Source organism: Melospiza melodia, chromosome 1, assembly GCF_035770615.1.
Source record: "Melospiza melodia melodia isolate bMelMel2 chromosome 1, bMelMel2.pri, whole genome shotgun sequence".
Taxonomy (NCBI): domain Eukaryota; kingdom Metazoa; phylum Chordata; class Aves; order Passeriformes; family Passerellidae; genus Melospiza; species Melospiza melodia.
This window is the reverse complement of record NC_086194.1, coordinates 84,975,257-84,999,624: the sequence shown is the minus strand read 5'-3', so window position 1 is coordinate 84,999,624 and position 24,368 is coordinate 84,975,257. Positions and strand designations below refer to the sequence as shown.

Sequence of the window (24,368 nt, the reverse complement as noted above, 5' to 3'; positions counted from 1 at the left end):
CAGGTTCAGGTTCAGTTAGTCCAAAGAGACTACAGGCATCTTTCAGACTTGTAATAAACACTACAAAGAAAAATATTTGAAACACTGTGAAGTTGCTCCCTGTTGTTCTAGCTTCTGGAAATGCTCTTGCTGAAGAAAGACCTTTCCCACAGGCCAGGTTTCTATGCAGACAGCTGGGAATACAGTGAAGTCACAGTTTCAGTTCACAAGCTCCCAAGGACCACACCACCAGTAAGAACTTGGTGAGCTGTGAAGCCAGAGAAAGGCAGAATAAAGACCTCACTGCAGGCACCATGTCAGAGTGAGGACTGAGGAGAGGCTGGGCATTTTTTTACCACAATCCTGTCTAAGAGGGTGGATGCTGCTGCTCAGCTATGTTGGAATCACCCAACTGAAGTATCTGCATCACATCACCACTGGGCAACAAAAGGGTTATATGAATCCTATGACCAAGCACATTCCTTGCCGGTAGCAATCACTCCACAGCTGTCCTTAGAATTCTGTAATTAAGTCTTCCTTGTGATGTGATCTGTCTCAAAACTGGAGCTGTCTGCAAACTTAGAAGACAGATTTTGGTTTCAACCTTTCCAGGAGTTGAGTTCCAGGCCTAGAGTTTTTCTTGGCAAGTCTGCAATCTGAGTTTAGGCCTGCCTCTACTTTCCATATTTGCAAAGCTTCCTGCAAAGCAGACATTCTGCATCATAATGTTGTTTTCATACCACCCTGAAATCCCATGAGAGACTCTGCTGTCCCACTGTATTCCAGGCATTACCCTACTTGACACCTCCAAAGAGTCTGGCCTTTTGGGAGGTGGGAGACTACCTTTAAATGCCTTGTCATCTCAGGATGCATTTAGTGCCTGAATCCCATGTGCTGCTGAACAAGGTTATGGCTAAGTGACAATGATGATTTTGACCCCCCCATACCAACGTAACTCTCATGCCCAACAGACCATACCCACAGATTAAATCCTCTATTCTATCATCAAGAGCTGGCGCAATTCACTGAACTTACATGAAAGCAAAATCTGGTAATTATTAACTTAGATGTTTCAGACATCTGCCTAGCTCTAGGGGATACAGTATAAATAAAATCTCATCTCTTCAAGTGGACAGTTGATCCCAAGAACATCTCCAGGGATCTGGCCTGCCTTTTTGTTTTGCTCTTCTGTCCAGCATGCATTGCACCAGCTCTTCTTCCACTCAGGGCTCAAATCAGCCAGATCTGGCAACGTTACAGGCATCTCTGAACCCTACTCAGAAGAAACTCTTCTGAGTTTTCTTCGTACTCTCACAGCAGGTGTATCTCAACCACACCTGGCAGATAATTTCTAAATATCACTTTGACCACTCTATGTTTTGCACTGCAGAATTTGGACTGTCTGCTCCAAAGAGCAAATTCATGCCTGGTGCATTAATTTCACTGGAGTCAGCTGCAGGGACTAACTTAACCTCCGGCTAATTGATTACACATTCAGGGTCACACCGATTCCTGCATCCCTGCTGCCAGGGGCGCTGGAGACACGTGGGGGTGTCACAATACACAGCTCTTACCAAACGCTTTGGCGACATCTCCTGGGCAGTTGCATCCTCCGTCCTGCACAAAGAAAAGACAACAGTGAGCGGCAGCGAGGTCACTCAGGGACCCAGTGAGCACTGCAGCGCTGCGGCCCCTGATCAGGAACAGCATGTCAAAAGAGCTGACCGTTCACTTGGGATGTATCATCTTGGCTACATTTTCACAGAATCCAAATAATCCTTTCCACTGCTTACCTCCTTGAGGCTCACCTACTCTACTGTACAGTCTACTGATAATACCACTGGTAACAGCAGCAATGCAAATTCCTGACTGCAAGCTTCCAAATCCCAGAAACCAGAAAACAAAACCTCCTCTGACAATCTGAATCATCCCCTGCCATTTTAATGTAAGGCTGTGTGAAGCAGAGGTACCACAAGCCTCTACCTTAAGCCACCGAAGACATTTAAAAACAATTTCTCAGCAGTTTACAATATATTAAGGTCACAGTGGGAGGGAAGAGGGAATATATCATCAGTTATGTTGGATTTTTATCTGATAATCTCTAGTTAATACAATTTTTGGTTAAGTGAAAATGAGCCTCTCATCCTACTCCTTAGTGTATGCTATGGTCTTGGTAAGGAAGCAACAGCGCTCTGGACCTTTAGCATTTTAGACCTACACATTTCAGTTTCAGTGCAATGAAGGGGGTTCAGCTGAGGGGAGGGAGGGTGTGTATGTGAGACAGAGCTGTAAAAAAGGAATGGCACACAGCAGAGCTGATCATGTGCTATGGTTCTTTAGGATTTGTAAAAGTCCGAGCACCAGATGAAAGATCCTTTAGTCTACACAGTCATTGTATCAGGAGAGCTCCTCATTCCTTTGATGATCTGGATCCACTGCAGACTACCAACATCTTTGTTGCTTTTGAAGCTACCCCCAGAGTGGCCAGTTACCTCATGCTGTTTCACCTCCCTGTTGGCAGATCCGCGTGGCTGTGCGTGACCTGCGGCCGAGCACAGCCAGACACCCCCTCCATCAGCCGCATCAGAGCTGCTTTTGATGGGCAGCTGCCAGCGGGGCTCTGGGTTAGAAACTCTGTGTGCCCAGAAAAGGATTCAGACACAAACCGAGCAGGTGGATCCAAAAGTGAGTGGCTTTTCAAAGGGCACCCTACTGCAAACAGTGCCTGGTAGAACTTTAAAGGCTTTTATTCCATTTGCTGATAACCTCTAGCACATTATGCCTTTTGTTGAGCTTAGACACCCTTGCTGTCAGCTCCAGGAATGAGTGCTGGGCTGACAGCTGAATCTCTCTCTCCTTTTAATGGCTCTGCTTGTGCAACTCTTTCCCTTTAACAAGTCTGTCATAGCCTGGAGGAGGGTGTGAGTGCGTGTGCATGTGTCAGGGGAGGAAGAGCCATGGTAGAAAGATGAGTCTAATAATCTTATAATCTTTAAAGAATAGTTTTAGGACTCTTACTACCTGAGAGACATTGGCTTTGAATGCTCTCTGGTAGGTGGGTTGTAGTCAGTTGTTTTTGGGTGGCTCAGTGTCTGACTTTTGTAACAAACCCAGTAGTGGCAGTGATGAAGGTTTTATGCTTTCAAAGGTGCCGTGAGGATGGGGGGGCTTACTGTGTAACCATTAATCACCAGCTTCAAAAAATATCACTTTGAATGTTACCAAATTATAAAATGCTGAGCAGCTTAAGAGACTTAAAAGTTCATGGGTTACCATTTAAGATAAAAGTAACTGACAATGATGATTCACAACCCTTCTTTATCTGTAGATGTCTTCAGTTACTTCAGATAAGCAGGTAAATTTAGTGATTCACAGAAAGGGAAACAGAAAGGGAACATACGCAGTTACGTCAGAAGATGCTATATAATAAAGCTATATGCAATAAAGCACTTCATTCCTTGTGAAAAAACAGGCACTCTGTCTACAAAGTAAGACTGTTCTGCTGCTGCATTGCCTTGGAAGCTAACCCTTGAAATTCAGCTTATTCCAACAGGGCCCTGGGTCTAGGTTCAAAATGACTTGTAGATGGCTGGGCTTCAGTTATAGAGCTTGCTGCAGGCTCAGCTTCTACCTCAGAACCCTGGGCAAACTGATCTGTAAAAATCTGCCTCTGAATTCAGGACAACTGGCATAACACCAAAGCAAGACTACTGAAAAGGGTCACGGGACCTGTAGACAGCACGATTCTGAGCCAAGTGGGTGCTAGGAAGAAGGGCAGGGGAAAGCAGCTTCCCCAACAGAATTACTTTAATGTGGCTGAAGTAATGTTTTTGTCCCCAGTCTTGTTCTCCTGATAGATAAGCCATTTTACAGCAACAAAATTTAGCCAAAGTAAGAAAAAAATACATCATGGAAAACCAGTATACACTGGTTGAACATTTAATATTATAAGCAATTTATAATGAGTTTATAAGTATGATTTATGTTTCAAGCAACCTTTATTATAAACTGCATAACCAGTGCTTTCTACAAAGCACTGTAGCTATCTATTTGCTGGTATCAGCAAACAGATACCTATTTATTATGCAGAAGATATATAATGTATGTGGCATATACAGCAGTAAAAACAGTACATATGACGCTTTATTCTGAACTACATATACTGGGTGTGTTTCTGTGTGGAAGAAGGGACAGTATGGCAGTAGCTGGGTGAAGAAACCCTTAGTCATTTCTTTCACTGAATGCTGGTGACCTATCACCCAGGCAGGGAGAAGGGGAAACAGGGATCTCTGTCAAATGACAGCCACATGAGAGAGGACACATGCAGGGCTGCTTTCCATTCCCCACATTGCTGGCTTACTAGAATATGTGACTGCCTCTGTCCAGCAGAGGAGTTCTCTGACCTAGAAGAAACATCTCCAGCAGGCCCCCTCCACTGTAACTCACTGCAGCACTTTCTCAAGGCCAATGGATTAGCAAGAATGAAAACTGAGACTACTGGCTCCCAGACAAACAGCACGGTACAGAAACCATGCCTGTATCTCACGGAGGGTTTCCTCTCTGCTTTCAGTGAGTCATGAAAGATTCATTTCTGAGGTGAGCTTTTAGTCTTACAGATAATTTAGCATAAAGAAAGTAACTGGTGCAATTTTACCTCCTACTTCTCTGTGTAAATGACTAGACAGACACCAGGTGTTCACTTGGACTATCATGTTTGCCTGAAAATTGTCACTTTCCTTGTCAACGAATCAGTTCCAAAAATCATACACGATAACTTCAGTAATAGGAATGTTTAAAATCCCAGTTTGTGGTCCCATCCTAGCAGAGCTCCTGAAGATCAGGGTTCAGTCGTGCTGTGCTCTCTGCAGTGCCTTTACTGTGCTCAGCACCATCACTTCCTCATTCTGAGAGCGAGACTTCTTTTTCTTCATATGGAAATTATACCAGCATAACAAGACAGGGGAGTTAATTTGATGAATGTACTGGACAAGACAGAAGTGGATGCAAGAAAGTACCCCAAGGGACTAACCCATATCACACCATTAGCTACAATCCACATGAACCTAGCTGTTAGGCTTTGAATCTCTTCACATCCTTCCTGCTGCTTTCATATCAACATAACAAAAACTGCTGGACACATTCCCTCCTGGGGAATTGACATAGATAGCTGTGGTAATACTCTGCCTGTAGGGATTTTTTTGGCTCAGGTAGGGTGTGCCCCTTCTTCAATCCGCAGAAAGACAGCAGCCAGACATTTTGAGGGATGCCATGTATACTTGTTGCCACCAGACCCAATTCTATACTTAGAATTGCTGCCATATGGTGTTTTTCTGTCATGAGGATACCTCTCTTCCATGATATTCTTGCCAGAGCTCTGGCAACAACCATGCAGTCCAACTTTTTCTTTCCCTAATAAATACACCAATATCCATCTGAATGCTCCAGAATTCAGGCATAATGTCCTTACCCTTGCTTTACTCTCCTTAGATTAGGTGAGAGAGTTGAGCTGAAGTGTTGTGAGCTGCAGCTGAAGGTATTTCTCTTGGCCCAGATGTTGGTAGCAGACAGGTATCAAATTGCCCTCCTGCATTGCCCCACTGGGGGCTGATAGGTGTGGGACCACTGAAACCTGAGCAAGTCAAGAACTGATCCACTCCCAAAGCAGGAAAGGAAATACAGTACAGAACCATCTAATTTTTCAACAGTCGGAATACAGACTCCCTGTTTTCTTCTAAAATCAGGATAACAGCATTCTTCTGAGGGCTGCTAGCAGAAAATGATTATTGCAAAACTAGGATGGGTCTCTGAGCACCACTGCCAGGATGACAACTATACTTAGGCAACCTTCACAGTAATGAGTGAAGTGTTCATGCTCTATTGCACACATTCTACTGTCTGTTATAGACAGAAACATTTGCAATACTGCCCAAGTCATAGAAATCACAGACTGCTTCTTTTTTTTTTCTGCAAAAGTCACACAGAAGAGCCACAGAGAGTAGAGACTGCACATTCATTAACAATAAAGAGCAAGAGAAATCTGACTGTAACACATCTTCCTGCTCTATCATACTCCAAGAGATCCAGTCAAACCCTTTGCCCACCCCCAATCAGTTTGTTTTCCTCTCACCTCCCTCCTCAACAACACAACAGAACATTCCTTCCTCCCATGGATACTAGTCCCAACAGGGTCAAAGAAACCAGGGCTTTCCAGTGATTTCACTTGGCAGTAGAACTAAAATCCAGTGTGTGGTCTCTCCTAGAGGGGCAGAGTGAGCCCCTGTGCCCTCCCCATGAGCAGCTGCCTCACAGGCAGCCTGCAGAGGCTGTGCCAGCCTGACATGCCTGTGTATGCCCAAGCACACAGGACCTTCGGGTGCTGCAGGCTGCACTCCAGCTCAGTCTGGGGCCATGCTTACTACCAATTTACTTTCTCTCTGTGAGGTGAATCTGGTCTTGCTGACAAGAGTGGAAATTGCCATTAGCAGGCAATACAGACAGATGCTTTTTTTCCTCCACAGGCTTGTTATTTCCCCCGAGTTTAGTGAGAACATAAGTGGCTCACGTGCTAGCTGCGCTCAAAACAGTCACCTCAAACACTCCTGCCCCTGCACAGAGAGCTTTGTGTGGATGCTCTCTGAATCAATCCAACCAGGGCGCAGATGGGCTCACATCATTTTCCCTTGTACTCCCCTCTATGCCTGCCTGCCTACCCTTCAGTTACACTCTGAGGAAAGCAATGTTTACATTCCACCCCTACAGAAGTCTTTCATAGGAATTACAGCTTGCTTCAATAGTGAAAACATTACCAAGCTTCCTATTCTGTTTACATAACAGCTTACTCCACAAAGGAAGAGGCAGAGTTTGAAAAACAAAACAGAAGCGAGGCACCCACATCTTTTAAATGTTAGAGAGCTGGTTTTTCACATCTGGATCTCCACTGACTGTCCTAGGAACTAATACAGGAGTCAACTGGGAATGACAGAAGGACAGGCTTTAACATGCAGGGTACTGGACTGTTTGATTCTCCTGTTCCACAACGATTTGCACAGTGGGAATCAGAGTGGGTGACAGTTACTTACAGAGATGATATGTCCTTTCAAGCCATGTGCTGAGTCTGCACACTCAATAACAGCACTTAGCTGTGGATAGCCCACCCCTGTCTTAATCCGAGTGGTACACACAGAACCTAGACAAGAGAACGAGAGGGATATACATAGTTCATCAGGATGACAGAAATGATACAAAAAAAATGTGTTTCTATCAGCATTCCTGCTCTCCCAAGAAGTCTCTATTGCCAACGCTGGCTTCTCACAGATAAAAGGAGCACATAGGAACTTGAATTCTGAAATGCTCTCATGCCACTTCATGGGACCTGTGGCTGAGGAGACTCATGTCCCCCCTTTCTTCTCCACTGCCAGTCCCAATTTAGTTCCCATCAGTAATGCTTGTCAGTGAGCGAATTACTGCATCACAGGGAAGCAAATCTGACTGAGGTGCTTGAAGGGAAGGGGCAAAAGGACCAGAATCACAACCTGTGAGACTCAGCAGTAGCATTTATTACCCGACTATTTCTTTTACTAAATATTTCTATCTCTTTTCTGCATGTTTAAAGAAGCAATTCTATGGTAAAATCTGTGATTTTTTTTGGTAGCAATTTTCCCATCTTTTGTTTAATACTGAAGGCAGGAATATGTGGCAGATGACAATTTTGGGAAATATTAAAAAATCAGCATATAGCATTTAAAAAGTGAGATAAGTAATCATCTGAAAGCTGAAAAGTACAACAACAAGGGAAATATAGGAACTATATCTACTCATTGAACTATATTATTTATATCCATACATTGTGCATGCATGTACATATAGATAAAAATAAAGTTATGTATCTATCTGTATATATCTATCTATATATAATATATTTTACATATGTATATATAAACCAATTTACTTACAGTTCAACATAGCAACATGGATCTTTTGGAATACCTTCTCTATTTTGTTCCCTCAAATTAAGAGTCAAAAGGAGGAGTACTTTTTGCCAGTCTAGGTTCTATAATTTAGGATACAGACCTAAAAGGTCCACATGATAACGAGAATTTCAAAACAGATTCTAAAACAAAATGCAGTGAAATATGAATCCCTTCACTCAGCTGATATCCAGGTATACTCAAGCTACCAGTAAAGCAAAAGTTACCAAAGATCCTTCAAAGAACTGACAAAGTGAAAACACTGAGACGAATTCTTGAAAAATAGTAAGAAAGTTAGCTTTAATTAAATAGGGAAAAATATAATTTCCACAGGGCTTGTACTGCATAGTGTATGTAATGCTTTATAATAACATGATAGATCATTATCTGGAAAAGAGCTTCAAGACCTGAGGGAGAAACATTCATTACTTGTGGGTTTGCATGGTCAACTTGTACAGATCTGTTCAGGAACATCTCCAGGGAGGACTGTACAGCATTTACCCACATTTCCATGTTTGAGGCTACAAACTATAATTATTCTTCTTTTAAATCTGAATTTGCCCATGACAATTACACCATGAAATCTCTGTTGTTGATTCTTCATGTATTTTGCACTATTTATTGTTTGATATCTTCCTGGGAACAACTGCAAGGTTTATTACATCATTTTCTCTGCTCCAGTTATCCATTCATGGACCATAACTATCTGGCACTGCAGAGTAAACAATCTGCCTGCACTGCACTGGATGATCACAGCTATATTGTCAGTGGCATTTGTGTTAGCCACTTTAAAATCTAGCCCACATATGGTGACTCCAGCTGCAGTCTAAGAAGAAAACAGCAAAAGAAGGAACATGTGAAGGAAGGCACAAGGAAGGGGGAAAAAAAAAAAATAAAAGATTACAGCAGTGTATGCCAAACAACATTAGGGAAGGGAAGATAGGGAAAACACTGTAAGAAGGTCAGGGTTCTCTTGTTTATCCATGGAAATGTTAGAGTGATAGATAGCATGTAAGTACATTAATGTAAATTTTAGCTCCCAGGCAATAGTAACAGGTAGAGGCAAAGTTATCCATATTTCACAATTAACACCATTTCATCTTTGAAGACATTGACAGGGATAACCTCAGCTTCACACAACACAAATCATAAAGCTACTCAGAAACACATCTTTCCTTGATAGAGGTGGACACCTGGACACAGCATCCTTTGAGCTTTAGCTCAGATGACTCATCCTCTTTTCAGCAGGCTAGAAAAGTGTTCCCAGACAGAACACATGTTATCAGTGCTAATGGCAGGAACTCAGGCAGCCCAGTGCTTCCAAAACCAACTATCTTCACTGACTGGAGGTGCAATATGCAACACTGTTCAGAATGAAACACTGGCACCCAGTATGTAAATTTCTTAAATGCACTGTGTGCAAGTTCACTGGTACTTTATTGACCTGAGTGGGTCTTGGCATTCGAACAGGCAAGGAAACAGCATTATACACTTGTTCCATCTGGACAACTCATCTATCCTCTACTAACAATACCAAAAGCCACCTTTATTTGACTTACCTGGTCCAATACCCACTTTAATAATATCTGCTCCAGAAATAATAAGTTCTTCTACCATCTCTCCCGTCACCACATTGCCTGCCTAGAAAGAAAGAACAGTATCACAGGTACAGGAGATTTCAAGACTACTGCAGTAAAGACTAAAAATTATAATGCAAAGTTTGATCCAGAGCTTTTAGAAGTTGAACTATGCAGAGTATGGAAGAATATAGTTCATCATACTATTCCTTGGACATGCCACCAAGACTAAACCAGGTAAATTCTCGAGTCAAATGAATTTAACAAGTAGTCCAGTAAACCCTGATCCTTAGCATTCCATCAGATCTGCTTTGTCATCCATCACCCCAATCCTCACCCACACACAGGCTCTCAACCACATCATCCCCAACCACAGGGGCTATTCCTCTCTCTTATATACAGTGAACTCCTTCACCTCTCCTGCCCTACCCGTCTCTCCAGAACAGCCTAGAGACCTCCATGCCTTTTGCCTAACTCGCTTTGCAGGAAGAAGTTCAGATCTTGTTTAAAATGCTGAGAAATAAATTTTTTCTTTAGTATTCAGTATTTTGCCCACTGAAAGGAAGGTACTATTGTTCTAATTTTTGTGCATTAGTGCAAAAATTGGTATGTATATACAGACGATATAAATCCGAGCATTCACACCATATACACACATTTTGTTGTGGTGATGCCACTGGTTAAAAACAGGGGCTTGGTTCCCTCTGCATGCCCTTTGCAGAGATATAGAGAGCATGCTGTTTATGGTAACATCTTCTTTGACAGAAATTCTGAACTGATTTGTGTTCTTCACTGTACTTTTTCTTGCACTTCAACAGGTTTTTTCCTCCTTTTGCCTACACGGTTATATTTTCTGAAAGTGAAGACAGCTCTCTCAGCCTTTGTCTTGCTTCTTCTAAAAAACTTCTTCTATTGGCTCTCCACATCCCCAATCAATTGCTCAATCTTTGTTTGCCTTATACCAGACTTCCTTGAAGTCATACCAGACAGATCTTTCTTGAACCTGAGGAATGAGAACTATCCACAGTGGTACAGGTGAGTTCTCAGCAAGGCTTTGCACAAAGGCTTTTTCCTTTCCTATGGAAATATCTTGCCTGACACAGAAGAATGCCTTTGCCTGTGTCACACTGGTGGCTCACAGTCACCTTGTGATCTACTCATGCCTCCAGGAACATTTACCTATTCCAAACTATAGCAGAAACTTGCAGAGCTTCCCCTGACACTGTGCTACCTATTCCTAGAGTAATGTTTTCCACATGTGGTTTATTGAAGTGGGGGCCCTCTTCTGCCAGAGCCTCGGCTTGGTATGTGGCTTGTAGTAACCATGAGATACGGATTTTTCTGGTTCATGGATGCTGTGAATGCAAAGAATGCCAGTGTGATTAAATTACTGATACTTTTAATAAAAAAACTACAAAACAACCTTTGAGCACACACTTGGTAATTGGCTTGCAAAACTGGTGCAGTAAGTGCAGAGAGCTGCCAGTCTATTTCTATTCATTTAAAGAAACATTTTGATGCAAGCTCAGTGTGACAAGACAGGCCCTTGCATGTGTTCCAACTGCATCTGATGGATCAGCAGTCAGAGTGAGGCTAGAGATTAATTCCCTTGCCAGGAGTGTCCTCTGTCCAGATGATTTTCAGGGAAAAGACAGTCTTCAAAGAGCAAGGATTTCAAATGACATTTGAATCCTATTCAAAGGAGATTTATGAGCTAAAACCTATGCTTTGAGTTACATTTGAAAACAAACTGTTAGCCAGCGCATTTTCAGACCACGCCTTCCTCTCTGCAAAGGGCTGCACAAAGCAAATGAATGCTGACATAGCACACACTGAACTGACTCACTACAGCTGTACTAACTGCATTCCCATAATCTGAGGGAACATTGTACAGGAATGCAATCCCATAAATTGCAGCCCACAATTTGAGAAGGATATGAAAATCTTCAAATGTGTCAGAAGAAGGTAGGAAAGCTGGTGATGTGACTGAAAGGCAGATACTGTGGGGAGTGGCCAAGGCACTGGGCTCATCTAGCTTGGAGAGAAGGTGGCCAAGGGGTGACCTCACTGCTCACTACAGCTTCCTGAGGAGGGCAGGTGGAGAGGGAGTGCCGAGTTCTCCCTGGGATCCAGGGACAGGATGCGTATGAATGGCTCAAAGCTGTGTCCCTCACGGAGGTTCAGACCTGACATGAATAATCAGTTCTTCAGTGAGAGGGTGGACAAACCCTGGAACAGGCTTCCTACAGAGGTGGCCAATGCCCCATGCCTTTGTGTTTAGTTTCCCAGGTCTTCCCTCACACTCCTCCTGTAAACTGGAATAACACTGTTTCACCTTCTGTCAATAGGAACCTCCCCACACTCCCAAGACCTTTGATAGGTGATGAGAGGGGTCCTGCTCCAACATTTCCTAGCTCCTTCAGTACTCTTAGACAATTACAAACCAAGCTTGGTTTGTATCTCAGCTCTGTGGCTTGTCTCATGTCTACAGAACATTCCTAACCAGGAAAACTGCACAAGAGAAACTTCCTGTTTTCCACATAACCTGTTTTGCACTCGTCCTAAGGACAGGCTATTCATTTCTAGAGATCTGAACTTGGATCTAGAGATGTTCAGAAATCTCTTACATAATGATACTGCAGGACTTAATAAGTGTTTGTAGCAGCACTGATAGGGGCAGAGAAGGAGGCACATTCTAAAGTCCTTACTTAGTACAGCTTTTACTCAAATGTAACTATTGCTGAAGTCAGCAGAAGGATACCCAGGGAATACTGGGCAAGACCTGTTCTCCACTTACTGATTTTTGACTCCTATTTCACTATTTATTTATTTTTACTGAATTTTGCTTCCTCCTTTTATTAGCTTGAAACAGCTGACAAGCCACCACCTGAAGCACTTAGAAAAATAATGAGAATATCAAGCAACAATTTGTGGTCTATGATACAGGACCACTTAAATCTGCTCAAAAGAGCATGATATTGATTAAAAATAAAATAAAATAGAACAATCAGGAAATAAAGAGTATATAATAGGTACAGTGCTTCAGCTAAGTGCTGCTTCCTTTCTGCTCAGTGGTAATTTGTTATACTAAGTGCTGTTCATTCCAAGATGGGGTGATGGAGAGTGTGCCACTTAGGACATCAAGGAAACAGTTTACCTGTGGAAGGCAGACGACCACCTGTGCTGTATGACACACACCACAGTACAACCTGGTGAAACACTGCAGCACATTAAAAAGATTCATAAATAGGAAGGAGCAGGTATTCAAGTCAGTAGTTGCATGAGATTTGGGGTAAAATATGTATTTAACTTAAACAGCAGTGTCTTCTTATTAGCAGAGCATAGAGGGTTGTCAAACTGTCTCTTCAGAAATGTTAACCAGACGGTTACTGTTAAGTTACTGCTAGAAAATGTTGGAACTGCATATGTTGGTTGAAAATGCTCATGCTAGCAGGGAAAAGCACTTATGTCCCCAGCATACATTTTTTCCTGGAATGCATGTACACACATCACTGATTTCTGTGCTTCTGAATCTGCAGATCCTTTACAAATTTTCAAGGAGGACGTGGAACTCTACATAGCAGACTTCAACCTGCCAATGAGAGGCTTGCTTCTTTGAGGTACCTTTTGCAGACCTCAGAGAGCACAAAAAAACCACTATGAGAGAGGCACAGTTAGCTGTATGTGAAGAGACCCCAGTATGACCGCTGAAGGGAAATCAGTGGTCTCTTCTGAACTCTGAACTCTGCTTTACTGAAACCAATGCTTGCCTTACCACTCATACCAGTATGACAGCTGAATTGAGGCAAAAGGGCTTTTGAAGTCCCCACTGGTACAGTAAAGCCAGAATACTTCAACTTAAAAAAAAATCTGAAAAGATCAATATAGAAAGACTGAGACTACAGAAATTAAACCCTCTTAAAATTAGCTGAAAGAATAGAACACAATTGGAACATACACTGTGAAGTCACTACAGGCAATACACTTTGTCATGTGTTTACACAAGTAGTCAGGGAACAAAGCAATTGGTGCAAGTATTGTGATGTCCATCACTCAGTATGGGGTCCCAAGTGAATGCCAGCCCGGGTCATTCCAGCACTATCCAGGATGACTGAACTGTGGGTCAGTCCTGAGGAAAATCCCGGCCTCAGAAAAGTCAAAGGAATTTCCCTACTGACTTTATTGAGATCAAGATTTTACCTAACAGGATTATAAAGACTACAGCTTCTCTGACAGAGATACAAAATTAGTGAACACATAGGGCAGTGCCTCTGAATTTCAGTCAGGCATTTGATACTGTGCCTCATGAAAGCCTGCTATAAATATCAACTCATACTGCCTAAGACAGGAACACTGCTGCACTGATTGAAAGCTGCTGGCAAATGGCAATGGATCTAGCTGGGGAGAAGTGTCTATGACAACAGTTCTCAAACTTTCTTCTTGTATCCTAGAGGAAAGCACAGTCTGTGCCTCCACATTATCAGGAAGACGGCCAAAGGACACTTCCCACCCACAAAAGTAAGGGGTGCTTAACCATGAGAGATGGAGATGCCCTTTGCAAGGCTGAGCCACACTCAGTGGGTGCTTGCACTCAGTACTGTGCCTCACCTGAGGCAGGCTCAGCAGCATCCCTCACTCCTATCCTGGGATCCTGCCTGGCCCCTGCTCTCACATGCCAGCCCTGGTAGACATGCCACGATTGAATTTACTCTGGTGTGTGTTCCAGGGCTGAACTGGGAGTAGTCTGCACGGCTTCCTCTGACTGAATGCTGCCTCCATTCTGCCTCCAAGGCCCAGAAAAGTTCTGCTACTGACTCCAAGGAGGAGCAACAATTTCTGGCTCCTGCTGTTTCCCTCTGCTTCTGCTTTGCAATTCCGCTTGTCTCCCTCTCTGATCCACATCTTGTGGGTGCTAACTGTATCTCCAAGTGTGCTCCTGCCTCAGTCTTCTTCCTGCCACACTCCCTGCTCCCATCAGGGTTGCTCTTCTACAAGGAACAGAGGAATAGCATGAAAATAAAAATTCAGGATAAAAACTTGGCAAAGCTTGCAGACAAAGATAACTTAGCTTGTAAACAGATTTTCAGAGTGACAGAATAACCCTAAAGTCTACAATCCAACTAATCAATAAGGACTATGCAACCTGTAATATAAAGGCTCTGATCCTCCATCATGAATGCTGACTAAAGGTTTTCTTTAGACTTGAGCAAACAAGCATAATTGATGCACATAATGCTGCACAATAGCAAAAAACCCAATGGGTGACCCTCCTCAGGATCTTCCTGGTTCTGGGAGGCACTTGTGGGACACTCAGAAGACTTAAATATGCCTTCTTCCCCATTCCCAACCTGATGAGTGATTTAAGACAAGTCATGTTGTACTTTTGTGCCTGTTTGTCCTCTCTACCTTTGGTGTTCCATGGAGAAACTGATCTTCTTTGTAAATTACTACAAAATGCAAAAGTGAGAAAACCTTGTGTCAGAACCAGGCAGAAGAAAATAAGGCAATGTGATTATAAAAGCAAATATTTAAAAAGACAGAAACATGGATTTGAAAGGTTGTTACACAAGAGACATCCTTGGTTTGCAGGGGAGTATTGGCCACAGAGAGCACAACATTAACCACAGTTGCTTTGCACATCCCCTTCCAGCCTCAGAGCTGAACCCATTACGTGGCCCCTGGGAACACACATTCCCCGAGATCCAGGGTTGGGTTACTGTTATGTATTGCACTGCAGCTGACTGTGGAATGAACAGTCATGCCGAGGAAAGCAAACAAGGTCCTGGAGATCACTTTCAGCTATGAGAAAGCTTCTTTATTTTTATACCTCCTATTTAACTGCTAACCCTTTTGTTTGAAAGTCCCAACAGCAGAGAACATACTGCAGGCATAGCACAGACACACCAAAGCAGTCAGAACAAACAGGTAGCAGCAGGACATGTCTTCCAGATTACCATTAAAAGGAGCCTAGACCAGCTCCTGCATTTCAGCCAGGAACAGCTTCAAAAGGCCATTTTGGCACAGAACATGAATTAATTTGGAAGCAGGGTAGAGGTGGGTGTCTAGTTGAATCAGAGACCTTCAGAGACGGAACAGATTCTGGAGGCTTTGGAAAGCTGAAGGTTTTTGAACACTCCAAGTTTGTTAGCATGCTTTTAGAAGTGGAAATTATTGCTGTGCAGATTAAAAACATAAGCCATATTAAGCCATGTTCAGATAAAGGAGCTACAATCAGAGAAGGCAACTGAACAGGTCAGGACTGTAAATGTGCTCAAGCAGGTGGTGCTGTCAGGACAATGAGACCTGAAGTAACAATAACCTTAGCCACAAAAGAAGGGATACTAGGAGAGCAGCTGAACAGATGCAGAAGGTGGATGAGACTGGCCTAAGCACCCTGGACTAAAATCTGGTTTTGATATCTGACTTTGACATTGACCTTCTCTGCCTTCTGAGGAATTCATCTTGGTTGAGTTCCCTCCTCAGTCAGCAAAGTCAGCAATCAGTGGGGAGGTGGGGGAGGGCATGACACACAATTTTCTTTCCCCTCCTGACAAAGATAATCTTAACTATGTGCTTTAAGCTCCCTCCCAAACTCTTCAAAGACAAAGTCACTGGAGCAATCATGTCACTAGGGACAAGACTTCAGATCCAAAGAAGCTCAGAAGGCCCACATTTATAATTTCATAGTTCCAAAATCTCTCTCTCCAAAGCCATGGGAAATAGGATCATACCAAAATGGCTCCCATCTCTCGTGCAGCTGTTGAAGAATGCCTATTCATCAGCCTATGATAACCCAGCATCCAACAAGCATTCCAGCTCACTCAAGTTTTCCATCATTCCAAAGCAAAAACACTGCCTTCCTCTGACATGGGAGAAAGGAATGCATCCTCTTCTGAGCTGCTTGAGTATGTTATTCTCTATTGAACAAAGGCAGAATGTGCATTTAGGAATATTCTTACTCCACATTTCCTTTACATTTATATTTTACTTTATCTGTGGCATGGGAAAGCAGGCGAGTGATGCCTAAACACATGATTTTTTGCTGCACTGGCTTGAAGAAAGGCTGGTAACCTCACTACCAATCTGCTGCTTGATTGAGGATTTCTGTTATTCTCATGGAAACAATTCAGACACATTTCTTCAAGAGCCCTGGGAAAGCAGCAGTAGCGCTCTTCTGCTAGGAGTTACATATCCATGTAAACATCTTATTTTTGGTGCAAAAGACCTCAAGGAAGCATGAATTAGCACTTTGAGATGGGACAGTAACATCACAGAAAGCACCATGAAAAGCCCCAGCACTGACCATTTTGCTCCCTTATAATGCTGTTCACAACAGCCCAACATCCCTCTCATTCTTATCACAGGCAAGGATCAGTCTGCATTGATCTGTCTTCATAGTGATCTAACAATCACTGGCCCCAGCTGGCCGGAAATGTTGCTACATTCCCACAGCAAACCTCTGCTTGGAATCACCAAAATTAACCTATACACTTAATGATCAGAGATCTCATCTAGTGTGGGAAGGAGGACATGAGCAGGAAAAGAACTGGATCCAGCCAGTCCTCCATCCCAACTTATTTAGACAGCTGTATCAGATCATACACTAAACATTCTCACAGAAATCATCAGCAATGGACGGACAATATCAAACTGTTATTGAACATCCTTCCTTGCTTCTCTTCCTCTTCCAACTTCTGATGCCTACCAGTCAAACTCTGGGTCCTGTTCCTGGCCAGAATTCACACACACACCTCCACCCTTTCTACACACTTACCATAATGGTGTGATGTGGGAACAGGGCACGGACGGACTTCACAAACTCCACGAAATACTCTGAATAGCCGTTTGCCACATCCAGGCAGATGTATTTGATAGCTGGAATGGCCTCTAGAATACTTGTTAATTTTTTCAAATCTTCTTGTCCACTACCTGAGCTTGCTGCTACATGCTAAAAAAACAGAGAGAACAAAACAGAGTAGTAGGTTGCAAACACTGACATAAACACACACAATTTGTTTGTCTTTTCCTGCATAATCTTGGCAGGACTTGTGCTGGTAACTAGTGAAAAATCACACTATGTAATATGAAATAAATACCTTCCTGGGAAAATCAGTGGGCTATTTCTGTCTAGTTTAAATTATATAAAAGAGAGGGAAATTAGCTTTCTAGCATTCATTCACAAGTGGATTGTCAATGGCATATATAATCATCTGAGATCAATCAAGTTCAGCCAGTCTCATATTAACATGAACATAAGATGAAGCCCTAACTTGGTATATTTCCAGGAAGTTAGGTAAAATTTGGGGCACTGTCAGAGAGTAAAATCTAGGTCTTTTAAGTTCACCAAGCACTCCTGTGATGTACAGAATCACAGAATAATTTTGTTGGGAAAGGTCCTCGGGAGATTTTGTAGTCTAATCCCCTTTCTCAAGCAAGGTCAGCTACCATTGAAAACAAGCAGATTGCTTCTTCCTTTGTTTTCCAATGAGTTCTTTCCAAAGGAAAAATAGTTTCCACAGCTGTTGGCCTACAAAACCTCTGCAGAAATCCAAGGTCACTGTGCAAGTCAGTATTTAATCACTACAGGAATAGGAGATCCTATTCCAGTCATTATATACCACAAATAAGTTTGAAAGTGTTCAGACACAGGACATTCCTGAGACCACTTTCTACCCTATGGCGGCATGTAAGTAATCCTGACTGGCCAAAGTGCTAGGCTCACTTTCAGCAACTCTGTAATCAATAGCCTTTATAATATAATTCTGAAATGTGCCACAGGTAAAGCTACAACACAGCAATGTTGTATTCTTTTCTATACAGAGAAAGATCAAAAACTCCACTGAACTTTGAGCAGGAAGGGGAGATGGCCAGGCACACTCACAGGGCCTCTACTGGTACAGGGGCCTGCCAGAAGAAAAGAAGAAGTCTGAATGTGAGAAAGTCACAAATTAAGTCAATGTTTAAATTGATTGAATATAATGGCTCAGGTTGGGACCCTGTGAACAAGTGGGATAGCACAAAGTGAGCTCTGGTGCAAGAAGGTAAGTGGAGGACACAGAAGCCCTGACAACTTTCAGTGCTCATCCCTGCCTGGGCCCACCACCTAGGCCCCTCCAGCCTGTAGACTCCAGATCCACTTGCACACCTGATGGCAAAGACTTTGCCTGGCACAAGGGTGTGCAGGGCCAGCTGTGGTTGGGTTATTTGAAATTATTCCCATCAGTGAACTACCACTGCTCGCAACAGCAACAGAAGCACAGCACTCGTGCCTATTCCTAAGTATTTCCTCCTTCAGGATACTTCTCTGTTTCCCTTCCAGGCATATACAAACTTTGCTTTTTAGCATCTTCATATAAGCACTTTCATAATGGACTCACGTAGCCCCTCTTTTAAATCAGGACAAGCCACTTCCCTTGATGAATTTAAGAACAGCAAATATCTTCATTCCCCAAAACCTCACTTGACAACAGCCTTCCCTAGAGACTCCAGTGTATGTGAGTTCAGAACAAAGCAATAAACCATAATAATTTACAGTAGAAAAATGTACCTCAAGGCATTCTGGGTGATTGGCAGCAAACAGTTTCCATTCTTCCAGAGAATAATGCTTGTGAATTGCAGTGAACATTGCATGCTAGCAAAAAAACAAGAGAACTGATATTAATGTCACAGTTAGTAATTTTTCCCTCAACTGCAAAATAAGGGATTAGAAAATCCCCTTTTAAGTATAGGCTCATCCTGCTTGGAAGAAACAGTAACAGTGAATAACAGACCAGGCAACTACAAACAGCTCTTCAAAAGCAACTTGGCATGCTTAGCCAACTTTTCAGGACCAGGTTTATGAGATGTTTCATTAAGCAACTGTCAGTATTTTGAATGTGACAGAGGGTCATTAACTTAGAAAGTGCTGCAGTTCTATCCCATAACCCACACTTTTAAAACTTGTCAGCTAATTTTTTTTTCTGGCATGGAGCACAAAGGGACCTCAAAAACAAGCTCTAAAAGCTCCACCTGAAGCTGAGCTACACCCAAAATGGAAGCTTCCCAATATGGAAGCATCTCCACAGAAATTTCCTTACATCAGGAGCCCTGTTTGTGGTGACTGTGCTGTTGTAAAAGTACACCTGCTTTTTTTTTATTCTGGAGTTTTAAACTTGCATTCCCCTGTTCTCAACAAATTTAGCTAAAAAATCAACAAAGGCTGCTCGCTGTCCCCCAGCAGCTTCCCAACTGTTGCAGAAATGAGAATTGAGACTTACTTTTGCCATAACCACGGCCATTTCAAACGTCCCCACAGTGTCCATATTTGCCACTATAATGGGAATTCCTGTGTATGTCTGCTTGGAGTTACGGAAGGTGAAGGTGCGTGTGAGGTCGACCTGCAGTGAACAGACATGCATTCTTTTAAGTAACTGATTGTAATCTTACACGAGTTTTGCCACAGATTTCACATACAGCATGTTTAGACACAGCTTCTCCATTTTCCCCACATTTCCTGTTCCTTTTGTTCCACTATTACATCATTTTTTATTTTTATTTTTTACAATTCTGCCTTCCAAACAAGAAAAAAAAAAATTAAAACAATGTTTTCTGCATTAAATACAGCTCTTACTTAAGAAAAAGAATCAAAATAAAATTAAAAAATGAAAAGGAAAAAGGCAGAAGGGCTTGGAAAGAAAGGACGATGAGGACTCTGGGACTCTGTATACAGAAGTAATCTCAGCTGTTTGTATGGTTGCCTGAGAAACTTAAGTTGAAGTTTCTAACTCCAACTCCTAACTCCAAAGAAGTCAGAATTACAACTCCCTCTGTCTCCAGGGCATAAAGGACTTTGTCCCAGTCTTGAAGGTAAATGACCATATAATAAAGTATGCTCTTTTGGTCACAGTTACCAGAACTCTTGCCATACAATCTGAACAATCATACCTTGCCTTGCTAAACCAAGAAGCTGCTAGTTTCTAAGTTAATGTCTTAAAACTGTATCCGCCTTCACCTTCAGAGACATTTCTTCTTCAGCACCTTCAAATGTAACATCAGGCATTTTTTCCTTACATCTGCAAGGGGTATTATCAAATTAGATCAGTTCCCACTGGCCTACCTAAGACCTTCCTACCTATGGGAAAATGCTCAAAAGGGGGGAAAAAAAAAGTACAACTCTAAGATATTAGTTTAGTCTCTAGTAAAAATGAAGGCTCTTTCAGTTTTCACTAATCCTCCCTGCAACTTTAACCCAAAAGCATTTGCAGACCTGAACTAAACTGAAATCCATCATGAGAAAGAAAGCAACAGAAACAATACAGGATTTTTTACTATTCAATTAAAACACATTTTGAGCACTTCCAAATTGCAGACTAGATTCTGATTAATATTGTGAGGGATTTATTACTGGTTTGTATAAGAAAAAGAACTTGGTGCCTTAGTGATAAACTCTGAATCAGGTTCTCCTATAAGCTTTTAAGGGAAGGGTCACTTTAGTGAACAAGCTAAGATATATCTTAATGGAAACGCCCCTTTCTCCTATTTACTATCAGAGGTCTAATTCTCCAGCCATCATGGATGACAAAACATTCTTTAGCTGCAGCTAGCATTAGAAAATAGTATGAAGAAGATGGATGTGAAACAAGTATGAGAATTTTGTTTACTTTACTCCCTCTTAACACTAGAGCCAAGAGCGGGGGAACACAAAAGTACCCCACAATCAATTCCGTACAGATGCCAGCACCAGAACCACTGCCCTGCAGTTTTACAAAGGAAAAACATCTCTTACAAAGGAACACCAGAAAGGAGAAGATTTATGTTTCAGAAAAGACACCAAAATACTGCAAAATAGACACAGGACAAAGCAAGAACTTGCCTTGAAAATTTTTTAGTCCTTCACACTTTTAAGCCTCTCCAATATCCCACAGCAATAAGACAAATATGCTGCATAAAAACTACGACCTTTGCCTGGTAAATACATTCAGTGATTTTTCTTGTTTTATGAGAGACAAACAACAGCCACTCAGTTTCACCTTTTCCATGCCACTCCTCACTTTATGGACTTTCAGTATATCCTCCACAGCTGCTTATTCTCCATACTGAATTATCCTGGTATGTTTATGTTTTTCCTCGTGTGGAAATCAGTCAACACTGTTGATCATGCTGGCTGCCATTCCCTCTACCTATTTGAGCAAACTGTGCTGCTCTTGTAAACTTAATGAAATTTTAAAAATTTAAATTAACAACTTCCTACAGGAAACTTGTCTGTTGAACTTGCAATGGACAGAGTGCATGAGGAAGCCCAGCCAATGCAAGAACAGACTATGTGAGTACCAAGACCCCACAGACAGATAATGCTGCTCCCACTCCCACCCTTGCTCTGACCAATTTTGATATTCAAATTCAAGCACCACATTTTCTGATATATTTTCAAAAAAGAGAAAGCAACCATGGAAAATGAAGACAGTGCAAGGAATCAGAAACAAGTACCAACATAGCAAACATCCCAAACTGTCTCTCTAGGAAGCTGATTGAACTCTAGTCACTGCATAAAAAGCTATCCTTGTGCAAAACGAGGCATTCACACCAGAGAAACAGACGCTTCCTGATATAAGCTTCAAAGCAGCAGCTTGCTGGGGAGCAGGCATAGTAGTATGCTGCCTCTGTTCCTCTGCCAGAACTATTTATTTATATTCTTGTTTTGAAGCAGACTGGGGCTGTCCATTTCAGATCTGGCTCTCACAGACTCTGTTTATCCCTGTTGCCACAGCCTCAGTGATGGTGTCCAATTTCCTAACCTTCATCGGTTTTCACTGACCCCCTCATGACACGCACTTTTTCTCATCTGCAATGTTTTAACAGTTCATCAGAGCCACCCGTTACAACCCTGCTGTATCAGCTCATGTTCCTCCTATCGTTTTCCCTTCCCAGCAGCCCCTCTTTCCACAGCCTGCACCCTGCTAAATATACAAAACGCTGCACTTGAAGGAGCCATGTGCCTGCCATTCACTCGGCGGAGCACAGCTCCACCTGTTTGCTAGGCCGGCACAGTGAGTTTTAAGGAGGGATCCATAGGTCCCCAAGCAAATGGCTCCAAAGTGCCCAGAGGCCTTATGTGCAGTAATTGCACACGATGAAGAGTTACTCAGATGGAACACTGTTCATCATAAATTACAAATTACTTGCCAGAGAGCAACTTTCTGCTGAGAGGGCCTCTCACACCTTATGATAGCAAAGAGGTTTTGCTTAGCTGATGCCCTCAAAATCCCTGGCCATAGGCCTATAGTAAACACAGCTTCCCTGTTTCACTTTCCCTTTCTACCTCAGTCTCTCTCTCTTACACCTCCGTGTCCCCTGGAGAAAATCTTAATCCTCTTTTCATCCCCCGACACAACATAATTCCTTCTCTAGTCAAACTAAATCCTTTGTTAACCTTGGGGTTATGTGGGGTAAATGAGAAGGCACCTTCGATACTAAGGCGGCCATCTTTTTTTGTGGATGCAATCGATCCTTACGGGATTGATTTCCCGGGGTCTTTCCCGATCCCTGATGAGAGAGAACCACAGAACTGTTCCGGCTAACAGTGGCCAGCAGGCACACAGAGCCCCAGGGGATTCCAGGTCTCTACACACGCAGGTCACACGGGGGTGAAACCAAAGAGAGGGTGAAATGCACCCACTGCCCCAGGTTTGATGTGACTTCCCTCAGTACCCCCTATGACGGGGCACCCTGCGCACTGAGAAGCGCTCCCCAGCGTCTTCGCGGGTTTTTAATATTTTTTTTTTTAAGAGCGCATCAGTTCCTCGGTACCAGCACCGCCCACAGCCCCCGAGGCTGAGGGCAATGCTGCCTGTCAGGTGTCACCACCGGCTTCTGCCGGCCCAAGCTGCGGGGCGGGTAACCGGACACCCCCGTCCCGCAGCGCGGCTGGTTCGCCGCCACCGCCCCCTCCGACACCGGCGGTCAGGCCCCGCTCAGCGCCGCAGTGGCACCTGTTAGGAGCAAGCAATCCCCCACTGCCCCCTTGTATTTCAGCTTGAGGAGCGAGGGAGGCCAGCGCGGCACCGGCTACCCCAGGCTCCCCTGGGGTCGTGGGGGGGACACGCCGCGGACTTCGCAAACGCGGCCCCGTCCTCCCCTCCCGGGAGCAGCGGCATCCCCCCGCCACGCAAAGGGCGTCGCGATCGGGGAGGGCATTGCTGCGCTAGACCGGGTAATAAAAATAAAGCGGGGGGAAAGGCGGGTTAAGGAAGTTAAGCGTTGAGAAGGGGGAGGAAAAGCATGCTAGGTTTGGATGCCCCCACCTCTGCTCTGCTTTTGAGGCTGCTCCTTTTAGGTCTGACCAGGACATCTTTAAAGTCCAGTTTGAGGTCTGCGTCTACCCGGGGCATCTCGCTGGGGTGCCGGGGTGCGGGGGCCGGGGCTGTCCTGGCAGCGGAGGCGGCGGCAGCGGCGGCCCTGCTGTGCTGACTGCACCGCCCCGCCTGCAGAGCCGAGCCGAGCCGCGCCGGCCAAAGCCCACTGGCCGCGCACCGAGCGTATTTATAGGGCGAGGGCACCGGGCCCCATCGCTTTATTAGGCGAGGGCTGGTTTTAGCTGAGCCTCTGCCCCGGCCCCCGCCGCGGCTACCCCCGCCTCTCCGCAGGGCAGTGTGCGGTGGGGGCAGACGGGGACGCGTCGCCCGTCCGCAACCGCCCCGTGTGGGGCGAGGCGCCGGCGGCACCGCGGCGGCTTTAAGGGCAAAGCAAGGGCAGAGGAAATGGCGCCTCCATGTGACCGAGCGGGCCCCGCCGCCGCGGGTACCGGGTGCGGGAGCCCGGCCGTGCCGGGCGGCCGCTGCGGGGCTGAACGGACATCTTGGCCTGCCTC

The 24,368-nt window shown here is 43.8% G+C and overlaps 1 protein-coding gene across 1 annotated transcript in view; it reads right to left on the bottom strand.

Moving 5' to 3' along the window:
- GMPR (guanosine monophosphate reductase) overlaps positions 1–23,961 on the bottom strand; it is a 41,863-nt gene extending 17,902 nt beyond the window's left edge. Inside the window, exons 1-7 of the mRNA XM_063160352.1 lie at positions 23,803–23,961; positions 19,780–19,899; positions 19,071–19,154; positions 17,298–17,471; positions 9,506–9,587; positions 7,059–7,165; positions 1,554–1,596 (exon numbers count right to left, since the gene is read on the bottom strand). Of these exons, the coding sequence (XP_063016422.1) occupies positions 1,554–1,596; positions 7,059–7,165; positions 9,506–9,587; positions 17,298–17,471; positions 19,071–19,154; positions 19,780–19,899; positions 23,803–23,889 (697 nt within the window). The 5' untranslated portion in view covers positions 23,890–23,961. The remainder of the gene's footprint in view (positions 1–1,553; positions 1,597–7,058; positions 7,166–9,505; positions 9,588–17,297; positions 17,472–19,070; positions 19,155–19,779; positions 19,900–23,802) is intronic.
- Between the last annotated feature and the right edge of the window lie 407 nt (positions 23,962–24,368).